The sequence below is a fragment of the Aythya ferina genome (genome assembly GCF_964211825.1).
Source record: "Aythya ferina genome assembly, chromosome: 2".
Classification (NCBI taxonomy): Eukaryota; Metazoa; Chordata; class Aves; order Anseriformes; family Anatidae; genus Aythya; species Aythya ferina.
In genome coordinates, this window is record NC_140297.1 from 107,619,830 (window position 1) to 107,633,130 (window position 13,301).

General features: G+C 39.9%; 1 protein-coding gene across 7 annotated transcripts in view; it reads right to left on the bottom strand.

Annotated features, from left to right (window-relative positions):
• The window catches only part of MTCL1 (microtubule crosslinking factor 1), a 104,439-nt gene that overhangs the window by 22,844 nt on the left and 68,294 nt on the right, over nt 1–13,301 (bottom strand). For all 7 annotated transcript variants that reach the window (XM_084508113.1, XM_084508112.1, XM_084508118.1 and 4 more), the window contains 3 exons: nt 9,866–10,096; nt 8,000–8,188; nt 1,541–1,708 (listed from right to left, as the gene is read on the bottom strand). In XM_084508113.1, coding sequence (XP_084364239.1) covers nt 1,541–1,708; nt 8,000–8,188; nt 9,866–10,096 — 588 coding nt within the window. The remainder of the gene's footprint in view (nt 1–1,540; nt 1,709–7,999; nt 8,189–9,865; nt 10,097–13,301) is intronic.

Sequence of the window (13,301 nt, forward strand, 5' to 3'; positions counted from 1 at the left end):
GAAATATAAATGCGGCTTGGGGAATCTGCTGAGAAAGTCAGCTTTACGTCTTAAATATTGATCAGTTTTATTCTTCTCTCTTGCTTGAAAAAATGCAAAAAGTAACACCCACGGCTCAGAAATTACCATATGTTACAGATTATTACCAATAGAGCAGCGGAGATGGCAAGAAGCCTGATAAAGTCACCAGAAGGAAGGGTGCAAATCTATCTTGTCCCTGGGCAGGAAGAGCAGCACTGTCCTGCTTGCCAAGCACCAGCCAAAGCGGCAGTCCAGGAGTAAATCACCCATGCAAATGCAAAGTATGCAAGCTTGAAACTGGCAGTTGGTTCTCAAAATAGCTTTCTTTAGGCTTCATTCTTTGTTGCCATCTCTAGCTTAAGGTAAAACAGTCACCAAGGCTTTATTTTGGGAGGAGCAAAAATGGGGATTGATTTTGTTTCTCTTTTCAAATGATCTGCTGTCTGGAAATTTGTGCGCACTAAGAAGCAGCTGATCTGAACTGAGAATTTGAATCCACTGAGAAAAAACTCTGCTAAAATGAAAGCTTCTTCCTTCATTCTGGGAAACAAGCCTAGAGTACCTGGGCAGAAAAATAAGTGCTCACAACTCAGTGCTGTGCGTCACAGTGAGTCTCCAGACAGTGCTGCGATGTTCAGTGAATCTTCCTAAATATACCACCCTCCCAACAGTGAATATTTTTATTATATCTGTCTTCTGCAGAGGAGCTCTACAATTGCAAATCCTTTTCTCAGGATCTGAACGTAATCATTCTTCCACTCCTCCTCTCTTCAATGTGGAGGTTTTACGCCATCAGCTTTGGAAATGAATCTTTGGTTTTTTATTTTTTTTTTCTTTTATTTTTTTTCCTCTCTTTTTTTTTTTTTCTTTTTCTTTTTTTCTTTTTTTCCTTATTTGTCTTCTTATTGCTTCAGAAATTGTACATCTTCTGTGAACAGCAGTATGTGGCACTGTAGCACCTGGCCCCAGATTTTATACACATACTTCTAATAGTAAGTTATGGTGTATGCTAGAGCTCTCTCTTCAGTGGGGTACCATCCATCACTAACCAGCAGCTTTGACTGGCTGGTTTAATATTAAGAAACAGATCTAATGCTTCAGAATTATTAAATCACTCTTTTCTTGCCTATGCATCAAATGCTGCAGTTCCTATGTGCCAAGGCACAGTGACAAGCTAGTTGTCAGCATGCCAACATCAAGACATTTTCTCTCCTATAAGTGCCAATAAATACAGAAACCCGCATGTCTCATTATCGCAGCTGATGCATTACCAGCCAGCACTTCTGAGAAAATACAGCTAGAAGAGGTTTAATTCCTTCATCCCCACGTACATTACATAGCACCCACTACACAAATATTCTTATTGGGACACCTAGAACCCAAGAGGAAACTTTGGGGGTCTTTCAGGCGCCAGGCTAAAATGAGTGAACGTGGCATCTCTCCTGACACTCAAAGATTTCCTGTTTCGTTAAGTGAATGTGCCATCCTTTAAGGGTGTTGGATGCAGGAGGGACGCTACCTGTTCTAGGTGGCACTTCAGCTCAGTCATTTCCACCTCCCAGGCTGCCTTGTCCAGGGCATACTGCTGCTGGAGCCCATGGCGCTCTCGCTCGTCGTCCCGCAGCTCTGAGCGGAAGTCATCCAGCAAACCCTTCACAGCGTTCAACAGTTTCCGATTTTCACTTGCCTGCCAGAACAAAGCAAAACAAAAGTTGTCATCGGGTGGCTTTAGGCTCCAGATTCATCTGTAAGAGGAAAAAATGCCTGCATGTCCATTGCAATGGCAATGTCTTCTGTGTCTACTTTTCCTTGCTACAGGATACTCAAGTCACACTGAAAAAGGCATTAAACAACTTTCAGGATTGAAGCCATCTGTAATAATGTCACCCTAAATACTGTAAGGCAAAAATAGGGTATCACTGCTGAGGTTTGTTGGGTAGCTGTACATCTCATACTTACAGTCATTGCTCAGCATCAAACCTCATATGTTTTTAAACTACATGTAAAGGAAAGCGATTAATTTTCCAAGCTTTTTATTATCAGACAAAATTACTCAGGAAAAAAAATGAGGTTTTGACCAAAGTATCTTTGCTAAGGTGTTTCACTAGAACACATTTTGCACTTCCCCTCAGTATTTAATCACCTGGTTCTCATGAGTGTGTTAGTCTCCTTGGAAAGGCCTAACTCAAATTAGCTGTCTTGATTCTTGCACGATAATCTAATTCATTTTAATTTTTATTTATTTTTTTCAAGTGGAGGCTTCCTGCATTTCCTCTTATCTGGTGTTTCATGAAGTGCCTACACAGAGACTTCTTTTAGACAAGTCAAGCAAACAGATATACACAAAAATCTAAATAATTTTTCATATATATATATATATTTATTTTAATGACAATACAAATAGAATTGTATACATACAACTAATCTGATTTCATGTCCTCATCAGATTTTTGGCATCACTGAACCCACCTCACCCATTTTTGTAATCACCAGTCAGACATGCCAGGGCACCTTTTTTCTTTAAAAACAAACAGACATGCTCTACTTTTTCCAAGACATTTGATTCATTAGGAAAGAAAAACAAAACCAAAACCAAAACAGACACGGGGAAATGACTGCGGGATGACTGCAGGTGCTCACTGACTGACCTATAATCTGTTTGGGCTAATGAAATGTGATGGTGTACAATGTGGGGTTTTATAAGAAACACACTCACAGAAGCAGAATTAATTCCATTAACATTTTATGCCAATTAGCAGTTTCCTATTATACAGCAGCAGTCTTCATCCTACATATAAAATCTCCTACTTTTCAATATGTAATGAGATTTTATGTTTTCTCTACGAATTTTCATTCTGATATCAAATTAAGGCTAGATTCCCCAAACATCTCAAGATCCTTCTGTAACAATCAGAATTAGAGCTCTTCTGAAGACTTGCCCTTAGTGTCTGTTACAATGGGAGCTGCTGGATACTGAGTGCTTCAAAATATGGCCTCACCCTCTTTTGAAAAGCCTGACCCCACAAGTTTATTAAGTGCTTTTATTCAGGAACCACATTCTGTGCTTGCTGGTATGCTTTATTTGGCAAAGTAATCAAAAGGCTCCACAAGGGAAATGAGGCAGAAGAAAAATAAAACCAAGACTAAAAGCAAGACTAAAGCAAGCTACATCCCTCATTCCTGTGCATACATATTTTTTTTCAGATTTAGAGTTCCGTAAAATAAGGTTTTGTGAAGAAGTGATGGACTAATAAAGAGAGGAGCCAAAAGAGCCTAATTACAGGTTTGTAGCCTACTGGGATAAGGACACATCTCATTTCAAGAGGCATTACATCAATGTCGTTGTTATGAGACAAGTACCCCAGATGCCCCCCGGGCTTGCTGGGATTTTAATTAACTTGCCAATGTAAATCCAGTTTTGGTTACATACTTCTAATTCCTGCAGAGAATGCTATTTTTTGCATGACTTTGTATTTACAGTCTGAAGTTGGAGAGGTCTGTGAGATTATTTCTCTGGTTTGCCAAACCAGAGTGTTTTTAGGGAACAGATGAAGTACTTCTGAGACAATGTGTTCTGAAATACAACATTTACATCTAGACACGTCTGAGATTTCTGCTGCTAAAACCGCCAAACAGCTTCTGCATGAGAATAAGTCCCACAGATACAAAATAAAGGTTATTATGTTCTTTCTGTTCCTCCCAGGGATGTTGTGCAGGCAGAATAAATGGAGCATGGTTGTGACCCCCTGGGCAGCCTCCCATGCAAGGAGGCTCTTTAGTACCTTACCATACTTTTGAGCATAGAGGAACCCAACTGACTCACAACTGCTCTAAGACAATAAAATTATAAAAGTGCTTTGAAGTCTCACTGCATCCACTGCTCAGGATTTATAGGTGAAGAAAACAAGAGCTGACAAGAAATGAAAACTTAATGTAGTAAACCTCTGGTAGTAAACTTAATGTAGTAAACCTCTGGTCTTTGGACTCTTTGATAAGTAGTCACCCCTAGAGATGGGAGCTTCCAACAGTAGAAAAGTTTGGGACCAGAGCCGTTGTCTGAAGCTTGGCTCTGCTTTTAATCACAATTCTCTTTTCTTTGAGAATTTTACCTCAGAATTCTGCCAGAGTCTGCTATTACAAGCAGCTTAGTAGAGTAGTCAATTAAAACCACAAGGTCAGGAGCCTAAACAGAAAACAAGAACCATGGATTTTCTCTGTGTAGGCAGAGATCTATGCAACAGTGAAGCTAGGTCTTGGTGTAGATGATTTTAGTACATATAAGTTTTAATTACTATTCCTTTGGGCTTTTTCCTTACCTATGCTTTGAAAACAAATAATGTAAGAACAAAAAAAAGATCTAACTGGGAATTTTCTTGATCTCCCCCCAATCACCGGCAATAGATGAGTGTATTGCTTTTCAGTGCTTTTTCCTTTGTATCACATATGTTTAAATATTTCTTTTCTTCTTACTTCCCTGTATTTACACCATCCAACTGATGCTCCACTCTTTCTACTCAACTGAAGCAAAGTAATCTCTTTTTCTGCAGGTAGTTCTCCCTCATTTCTTACTACACACATTGAAATGCTCATTTACAGCAAGACCTCCTCTGCAGGGCTATCAGCCTGACTTGCCACCTTATCTTCACCAGACTTTCTTCATGGCTCTTGAACCTTGCCAGTTCCTTGCCCAACCCATTGGCAATGTGCCCCAGCTATCAGCTATGGGACAATGCCAGCTCCAGGGATCTGGGTTATGTCAGAAAGGTCTGGCTGGGACAGGAGGCACCCAAGCAAGAGCAACATGAAGAGAAAGACAAACTGGCTCCTCTCAGAGTTTGCACATACTTTGCCTCTCATCATCTACTCTTTTATTTCCCCTTTCCCCTCTGCTGTACCTTCATCCCTCCACATACCAGCCACATAAAAATCCTAGGCAAGTGAGGCATGTACTTTCCATTAAGTTGAGTAACTCAAATCATAATAATATAACATTAAAGGCTGCTTTTTGAAATTAAGGCCTCAAGGGTTATAATTTTTCTCAAAGGTATTTCACTTTTCAGGCAAGGTAAGAAAGTCAGCAGTAAGAATGCAGGCTGAAAATACAAGTCATTAAATATTAACATTAAGTGTTAAAAATAAGCATGGGTTACTTCAAGTTACAGGAAGCCTTTTCTTTTTTTCTGACCTAGTTGTCTCAGCCACTCTTAGACTATTGAAAATTTTCCTTCCTAATGTGAAACAAATGCTGATGCATATCATCCTGGAGCTCACCAAGCAGAACCAACAACTTAGCACTCTCCTGGGCAGGTGCAAAACTTGTAGACTCCTAGCTTCACCACTCACCCCAATTTCAGTGCTTATTTCCAGCTGAGAGCTTAAGGGACCTCCAGAAGACCTCCTCCAAAAACCTGGGTGCTTTTTTTAGCACAGTCTGACTAGTCAGTGGTGTACTGGGAGGTGAGTGCTGCTGACATCCACCCCTTCAGGAAGGATGTGCACTGGGTCTGTGATACTCTCAGAGCTGTTAGACCTGCAATCACACAAGTGAAGTGGTTTCTCACTCCAGTTTTGTTTAGCTAATAGATGTATTAACAAGCTAGTGTTTGGGGATCATAAATGAATTAAGTGGAGCCGGCATTTGTAGGAGAAAGTCTGTAATTTGTGTAGAGCAAAGACAGGGTTCTGTGAGGGTGGTGAGTGTGGTGAAGGTCCTGCACACATGAGGTTTTTCAGAGCCAAGCTGTCCACGACAGTGAGAAGGACAATTCAAGCACAAAAGATACTGAGGAGCAAGGCCCTGGCAGAGCCTTGAGGGCGCAGGAAGTGTGTCACCATCTTCCAGAAGACACTGCCAATGCTTAAATCCATGACAGCATCAGAATTAACCTACACTAAGGCTTTCTGATTCTGTGACAAAGTATAATAATAATCCTTTCTTGCAGTTCACAAATACAAGCCCTGCAGCACTGAAACTCCTTTTTACCTGCTAGTCAGTACATACAGTGCTTGTTTGAAGATTTAGCACATTATAACATAGAGTGAGCAGGCAAAATACCTAATAGTACTTGAAATGAGAAATAATTAGCAGACACACTCACTCTTGCAGTGTTGAAGTACCACTTTTTTATTTTGTGGGAAAGCAAGAAACCTATTCCATCTTCACAGGTCCATTTGGATATCATGCACTATTCAATATCAAGAGGGGTGAGACATATTCTGTTCCTATGGCCCATTTCTTTAAGCAACATTAGCAGGAACTGCTGCATTAGACCATCTAGCAAAGTTTATAAAAAATTAATTATATGAAATTCTGCTTCCCATTTCTGCTGCTTTAGTTGCAATTAATGTTGAAGCAATAATTATTTCAAGGAGGACATAATTTATTTGAATGTTCTTGGTCATTTTAAGAGATATATATGGACAGTTAGTATAGGACACAGGTTGTACTAAGTTATTATGGTGATTTACATTTATTTGACTCAGTTTACGTCAATCTACAAATGAAATACAGTTAAATGATGTAGTCAAGGGCATTTCTTCCATGGCTTTCTTCAGCCTCTATGAGAGAACAGTTTGCCAAGAGGATGATTGTGATGGTGCTGGGTGGCTGGTAAGGTATGTCCTTGAAAAAAACAATTGTCTTACCTCCCACAGTATTAGCAATGTTAGGTCCTTTCCAAATACCAAAATGATCAACTTTTTGTTACCTTGGTAGCATGTCACAGAAAGTCAGCTAGAGAGTAGAGTTGTCAGCTAGTACAATTAAAAAGGAAAGCAAAAGAGTATATAAACGTAAAGTGGAATATGAAGTGGCATAAAGACCACAGTTTTTTGTTCTCTACTATTTTTTATTCACACTGAAATTCTATATGAAGTTACACCTTGAATTAGTGAGCCTGGTTGCAAGGCAGCCTGTGCATCTTCCAGCACCTACACGTCTTATCTTATTATAGGACAGAGATTTACTGTTGTCTGCTGTGTATCTATTAGACCATACAGATAATAAGTAAACAGATTGTACATGGTCCCAAGAGTGTGGAGAATGCAAGGCAAAGAACTGAAATGCAAAGACACACACCAACCCAAGAGCCTGCAGTGGGTCCAGCAAAGTAATGCGATCATTGGGATGTATTTGTCTGAGAGCACTCGTGTGGATTGGGCTCCCAAGCCAGGGGCCTGGACAGGTACTGAGCATAAAACAGAAACCTTCAAGACCTTTTTCACTGAATTTGCGTTTTACACATAATTCTCACTCCATTTTCTTTCTAACTGCAAATAATTCCATGCAACAAGACGCTGTCGTCTGCACATTTTCCACTTAAAAAATGCAAGGGGCACCAGAAGAACTCATAGAAGCCTTAATGCTGTCACCTTTGTATGTTTATTGTAAGTGGTAGGACTGCTGGTATATTGATGCACAAAACAAAAAGTTAGGATATATGGTAGTGCTCTGACACACATAAGCAGGGAAATGGAGATGTCAGGGAAAAGTCATATTGGTTTGCTTTTAGGTATTTAAGAACATGTTCAATGACAGGAAGGAAATTCTGAATTGCTTTTTCATCATCTCTAAGGGAAACATCAAATACATGTACTAGTTTCTTAAATTATTTAGAGGAAATAAAATCACCTCTTCTTGCTAAAAGCTTGACAGTAGAATACAATAGATGTGCTCAGGCAAGAGGAGCATGTAAATTCTGCAAACCATCAAATACTGATAGATGTTTCTGGGCAAACAGCCACAAGAGGAAATAGGATTTCTCACTGATAGCAACTGCCAACAAGAGAACAGTAATCACATGGCTCCTGATTAAATATAAATATAACGGATGAAATCCATTGTAATTGCTGTGTAGCTAGCAGTATTTTTACAAGTGTGATTCTAGGTGATTTTGAACACACCAGCAGAAGAAAATGAATTCAATTGGAAAATCCACAGTTTCCATTCCCAGGGCATGATATACAAATAGTATGGTACCTGCTTCTGCTGCTGTAGTAATTCTGCAGTCTGCAGCTGTGGTCTCTGATCACTGTTCTCCGCAGTGGGACGCTGGGAGAAATCTGTCAGTGCGAACACAACATCCTCTTCCTCCTCCTCTCGCTCTGCATCATCCGCCTTCTGCTCAGACTGAATGCCAAATTCTGGGAGGGCCTCGAGATGCTCAATCTGAAATGTAAGAGATGGGACACATCAACATTTTTTGCCACCTACCTAGGTGCACATAAATCTACTGATGGGCTAAGGGAAGGGATTATTTTCTCCTGGGGCTCTAAGGTGGGATATACTGACTTCTGTAGGGTACAGGGAATGGTCTGTGAGTGATATCATATGACACGTTGCATATTAGAACATGCAATGCAGGCCTGCAAGATAGGAGATCTAAGCAGCTGAGAGGATGGGTGTAGTGCAGAGCAATATGATGGATATAATCCACCATGCATCAGTGAGACTAGACAGGACACTGGTGGTATTGCATAATGAAAACATGGAGATCAGGGAGTATCCCTATCTAGCACTTTATTCTCTCTACTGCATTAGCAAAGAGCTTGACACCACTAATGACTGGAGATGGACTGATTGTAAATTAAGTAGTCAAAAAATCAAAACAGTGAAAAAATGAAACCTGTTTTGATATTAGAAGATGAGCTAGTTTACACAGAAGCAAATTAGTACTGCTGAAGTGAAGCAGAATGAAATTATTTCTAAATAGCTACTCATCTCTTGTTTCTGACTCATTATACCATAGCTGATAAAGGTAAAGATGCTCACCCACCCTTTATCCAGAATACAAAACACTGGAGCTTTCTACTTAAGCATATTCGTACCAGAGCTGAAAGGTTACTCATTCTGTCAAATATAGCAAACACTGAAAGACACTAGGTATACAGATACATGAAATACTGGAAAAAAAAAAAAAAGAAAAGAAAAGAAAATATAAATAAATTAATTAGGTGCCTTAGCAAAGGGTTTCAGAATTGCAGAATAAATGGTTGCAGGATCAAGGTATGATTTTCAAGAATTTTTGTTAAAGTGTCAGAATGGACAAGCATATTTTTCTACTTCTGTTTTCTTTAGGTAAGATTTTTGAATCAAATGGTAATTCTGGATATGCAGCTTGACAAAATTTAGCAGCACCTTTTTTTTTTTTTTTTTTACAGTGCCTGTTCTGGCAATTATATCCTTTCTAAAATGTGTCAGCTTAGGGATTCCAGGTTGTTATGTACTCCTGAAATTACTGATCTTAATTTAGTTTCTACTTGGAAAATTACTTAGATGACTACTGGTGTACTGCTGCTGACGGTGATAGACGTGTGTACAAGGAAAAGGAACAAACAAGAATGATTCACTGTAAGTTCCCACAAGAAACTGTACAATTCTCTTGCCAACATGAAAACAGAGCTTCCCTCCATCTGTATTGCTGCAGGCTTCATAAAGAACACACTGTGCACACAATGACAAAAATGACAGCACTCAATCTATCCAAACAGATTTGATTCCACCAGCTCACAAATGTATCTCTCTTCCCCAAAATTATTCAGGAGTCTTATCATAGAGACCTAATTAACTCTTAATTTACTATGTGAGATTTTTTTCAAGGCCAGATGCTTGTACTAGTTAAGGGTTTAGATTTAAAGAGAGGTGATCTGTAACATAAAGGTATCATGCAAAATATCCTTCAGCACAAGTCAACCTTTAAAACAAAAAGACACGTTTGATCTGAGTCCCCTTAAAATCTGTGAGTAATTATAGAGTTTCTGATGCCACTTTGTACTTAAAATCTAGTCAAAGAAGGGACACCCCACTGCTTGCAATTTCATTGGGTTAATGAGGTGCGCTGGTTACCTCTAATATGTCCTCCCCTTCCTCCTCCATTCGCTTGCCTTGCCGCCAGTGCTTCAGCAGCCACTTCAGTTTGACGTACAGGAGGAAGGTGTCCTGCTTGAAATGCCTGAGTTCTTGGTGCAGTAGGCTCTTCTCCTGGCTCCAGGTCTTCTCTTCCAGTTTGTTCTGCAAAGTCAAGCTCTGCACTTCCAAATCTTTCATCCGCTGGGTCTGCATATGCTCCTCCTCCAGCTTTAATGGAACAACAGACACCATGTCAGTGTGCTGGGGGGCCTCCAGGATTTGAACTTTGTTGGGTGAGACAAACTGCAATCTCTAAGTTTCATCAATAGTGAGTTGCTATTGAGTTTGGCTCAATGGATTCCTCAGCAGTCATAACTGGCATGCTGAGGAAATTAGAGGACAGCAGCTGATAAATTTAGCTTAGATAACCATATGCAAGTAATCTGCAGTGAAAGTGGACAGTTTGTTTACTTTAAAGATGCATGAGAGCTCTGTTGCTGCTTAAACATTTTACACCCTTCATATTTTCTTCTCTTGACTGTATCCCAGCACAGGCACCACCCTGTGCTGCTGCATACATCACACCTGCTAAATGCATTTGTAGCTATTCCTAGGAGGTGAGACTGCAGCTGCCCTTCATAACAGTCTGGAATATTCACAGAATCATCCCAGAAAGGCTTGGGTTGGAAGGGACCTTAAAGATCACCTCGTTCCAGGCCTCCTGCCATGGGCAGGGATGCCACCCACTAGACCAGGTTGCCCAAGGCCTTGTCCAACCTGGCCTTGAACACCTCCAGGGATGAGACATCCACAGCTTCTCTGGGCAAACTGTTCAATATTATCTTCACCTCTTCCCTCCCTGGCCACAGACTCATCCCTTCCTCTGTGACTACATCTCCTTCTCCTTCGGGAAGGGCAATGCTTCCCAAGGACCCACACCAGTACCTCAGGTACAACTACTGGTCCTTCACTTTTCACAGTTCATACTCAGAGGTATCTGAGCTTAGAAGACAAATACTTCTAGATAAGGGAGACATGCAGGAACTGAAGAGACAAAAATAGGCTGCAACTTGGCATTCACAGTGTCTCAGTTTCAGTTCTAGAAGCACCAGAATAAGCTCATGGTTTGAAGCACACATATAATTGTACCTGTTTCAACACAAACTCACCTGAAACAATATTTTTAAAAGTGACTTCTCCCTCAATATGTCAAAAATCAAACCATGGCATGACCATGGCCCAACAGCACTTGTACAAGTTTGTTGTACCGCATCTCATACTCTGCACGGATGAGATGGTATTTCCCCTTCAACCAAGTTGTAGTTCTGATTGATCAAGAAAAGGCAGCCAGAACAAGAATACAGAACCACTTGCCAATGCCAATTTCTACTATTTTCCATTTTGTGGAACAACAGCATCTCCTTTGACGAGCTTCGCAGATGACATCTGCGAAAGCCACTAATGACCACAACAATTTAAATATAGGAACATTCCTGCAGTAAACAACATTCACTAAGGAATGAAGAATGCTTCAGAGATTCTTCTTCAGGAGCATGGAGCACCTAGCACTCCATACTGCCAATAAATATATGCTTGGTTTTCACAGCAACATTTGATGTTGGTGACACAGGCTACCATCCCACACTAGGTAATTTACTAATGGTTCTCCTGCCCTTTAAATGAGGTGTTCTGGCATAACACAAACTTTCAGCATTTATGCAACCATGCCTTAAGAAGTTCTTCAACATATATCCATAACATTGATATAGATGATCTGGAAGATTTTTAGAATAAAGTTTGCAAATAAATCATTCTTTAAGTAACTATAAAGCTTAGAAATATATTCTTGAACAAAATTAAGCTTTTTCACAGTAGTTTCTAACTTAAATGCATCTTAAAAGTACTCTGAAAAAAAATTAGATGTAATGGCCCCCAAAACATACATGCAATTCCTGATAACTGTCATGGGGGTTATACACTGCTACCCTATATCCATCTAATGCCATTAAATATCTTCAAAAAATTATATATATATATATTAAAAAAGGGTGTTCTTTTACACTCCATTTTAAAGGGAAGAAATGAGTAGATTTTGTGTTGATGCAGATTCTTCCACCAAATGGAGCTATGGTTAAATACAGCAAAGATCTATGAGTCATTTCCACCAGAAATCCTGGAAGATGATAAAAAAGGAATAATATCAACAGGATGGGCATAATCTGGAAAAAATGAAAAATCCAGAAGATGTTTTTACTATTCTATTTCTATTGGCTGTTAGCATGAATTGTTAGCTTTGATTCTGCTTCATTTTTAATTGTTTTTACAAGCTGTTATGATCTAAGTCCCTATGGCCACAAATTCTTGCAGAAGACCCTGGTGGAGGTAGTTTCACAGAGTTTCGTGCTTTTTTCAATGGACAGCTATTGCAAAAGAAAAGAAATCGGAGGAGGGCATAGCTTCCAAAAAGCATTCATGGCCAAGGCAACTAGGAAGGAAATCAATTTACTGGTTGCCTTCAAAAGCTTCCTTGAGAAAGCTCCTACCGAGATCAACTGAAAATTAAAGCTACTTATGAAAAATGGAGAGATACTTGGACATAATGAGATTAGCTGGCACAAGGATAAATGCTTTATATACTATGCAGCAATTGTGATTAATTTAGTCTATGAGTAAACTTAAAAAGAAAACTTCAGTTAAGAGCCAGCCTGCAAAAATGTGCAACAGATTTATCTACCTATTTATTTATTTATTTATTTATTTATTTATTTATTTATTTATTTATTTATTTATTCTCTTCTCTAGAAGCTCAAGGTCATGAAACAATTGGTTAATATGCTCCAACTTTCAAAAAAGCAGGGGGAGCTCATGTAACAAAATATGATTTCTTCACCAATTACAAATAAGAGGGTTGGAAACACGATGTACTAAGGAACAAAAGATCCTGGTTTGTGTCTCTGATCCAAGAGTGCAACAACTCCTCCAACATCAGAGAAGAGCTGGATTTTCTTTGGACTAGCAGGGGTCTGAAAAAGGAACAGAGCCAAACCATGCTCCTGGAGATCAAATGTACTCTTCCCTCGCTCATGGAGAACTGACGGGGCTGATATAACTCCCTGGGCAGTGTTTCACATCCCTGCCTCAGCTTCCCCTTGCACTCATCTCTTGAGAAGGCTGTCTGGCAGGAAATAACCCATACAGCTTGATTTCCTCTGCCAGTGCCATGGCCTCCTCATAACATGGGCAACACGCAGGGGAGGGCAAAACTCGTTTCCAACAATCAGAGAAACCAGACTCAAAGCTGCAAAATAGGCTTGAGTTTGTGTCTCCCCAGCTTCCAAACTCTCCACATCGACCCAGTGAAAAAAGCCCAGCTGTTGGACTGAGGCTCCCATGTTCCTGACAAACGAGGTGCACACCGCAAGGTGCACGAGGC